The sequence below is a fragment of the Augochlora pura genome, unplaced genomic scaffold (genome assembly GCF_028453695.1).
Source record: "Augochlora pura isolate Apur16 unplaced genomic scaffold, APUR_v2.2.1 APUR_unplaced_5576, whole genome shotgun sequence".
Classification (NCBI taxonomy): domain Eukaryota; kingdom Metazoa; phylum Arthropoda; class Insecta; order Hymenoptera; family Halictidae; genus Augochlora; species Augochlora pura.
This window is the reverse complement of record NW_027586055.1, coordinates 1-1,555: the sequence shown is the minus strand read 5'-3', so window position 1 is coordinate 1,555 and position 1,555 is coordinate 1. Positions and strand designations below refer to the sequence as shown.

General features: G+C 43.7%; 1 protein-coding gene across 1 annotated transcript; it reads right to left on the bottom strand.

Moving 5' to 3' along the window:
* Nucleotides 1-12: 12 nt before the first annotated feature.
* Nucleotides 13-1,473, bottom strand: LOC144477955 (uncharacterized; the record flags this gene model as incomplete). The annotated part of the gene is made up of 1 exon (XM_078195682.1): nt 13-1,473. A coding segment is annotated over one exon (1,461 nt), but the record flags the coding sequence as incomplete, so codon positions are not given.
* Nucleotides 1,474-1,555: the final 82 nt, after the last annotated feature.

Here is a 1,555-nt window from a genome sequence, read left to right as displayed (position 1 = left end):
ATTTTCACATGCCCGTTCTTCGCTGGACAAAAATTTGCTCTCTGCAATCTCTTCTATCTCCCAAAATTTTGTCAGCGCATTGTCTAACGAGGATACGTGAAGCGATCGCAGAGGTTTCCCTTTTGATAATAGCTCCTGTTTGGTTGCGGTTCCCGTAACTATCCAACCTACTAACGTTTCTTGTATTGTAATATTTTGTTCACAAAGTTTGATCTGCCCCGAACATAATAGTGCGAAAAACAGTTGATTCCCGAGAATTGCATCTATTGGGCCCGGAATATCGAAATCGGGATCAGCTAACTTTATGTTGGTCGGAATCTCAATCTCGGTACGTTTTACCTGGCGCGCAGGTAGCAGCCCGGTGATGGAAGGGAGCGTCAGTAAAGTTACCGTCTCTTTGAATTGAGTGGTGCGCGATTTGATTATGGTGCTGACCAGGTATTTGACGCGTGTCTCGATATTAGCAATGCCGCCTACCGACGAATCTATTTCTCGTTTCCTTAATTGCAATTTATCGGCCAGTTTTTCGGTTATTAAGTTCGTTTGCGAACCGCTGTCTAACAGCACGCGACAATTGTGTTCACCTTTATTGCGAGCTACAAAGGTGACGATTGCTGTTCCTAATAACACTTCGTTACCGCGATTAACAGCAAAGGCTCTCGAAGTTTGTGGCGTGGGTGAAGGGGTGGTGGCTCTATCAATCTCTGATTGGCTATTGGTTTCCCTTTCTGAAATATGTAACAGCGTGTGATGCCTTTTACCGCACTTTTTGCAGTTACTTGATCTACAATGAGCGACTATGTGACCGCTCCGCAAGCAATTGATACATAATTTTCCCCTTTTAATAATGGCTAAACGGTCTCTAGGAGCTGCCTCTAAAAGTTTCGGACAACTGCTAACAAAATGTTCGCCCTTGCAAATGTTGCACGTAATGCGCGAATTATTCGTCACGAAAATCTGCCCTACATGACGTTGTTTCTCGCGTGAGCGCGTTACTATCTGAGGCTGATGATTTGGACGAGTAAGCATGTTGTCTATTTCGTCTCCACGCGCGTGCTTATTTATAAATTCTATAAGCTGTCCAAATTGCGGCAATTCATGATTTTCTAATGTTCGATCCCAAGCTCTACGAGTATTCCTGTCTAACTTGTTACTAATTATATAGACTAAAAATGTGCTCCAATGTTGCACAGGTTGCTCTAAAGCCTTTAGAGCATTTACGTGCACTTCGGCTTGCTCAGCTAACACACGCAATCTGTCCGGGGAATCTACCTTAACGTCTGGTAATTCTAGTAAAGACTTCAAATGTGCATGCACAATTTGCCGACGTTTGTTACAACGTTTTTGTAATAATTCCCAAGCAACTATGTAATTCTCCTCTGATGCAGTCAACGAGGTGATCACCGACGCTATTTCTCCACGTAAGGCGTTTTTGAGCAAATGAAATTTCTGCACGGCCGGTAGATCTTCGTTCTGGTGGACAAGCGAGTCAAAGGTGTCGCGAAAACTATTCCATTCTAATGGGTTGCCGTCGAATGGCTTAATTTGAATCTGC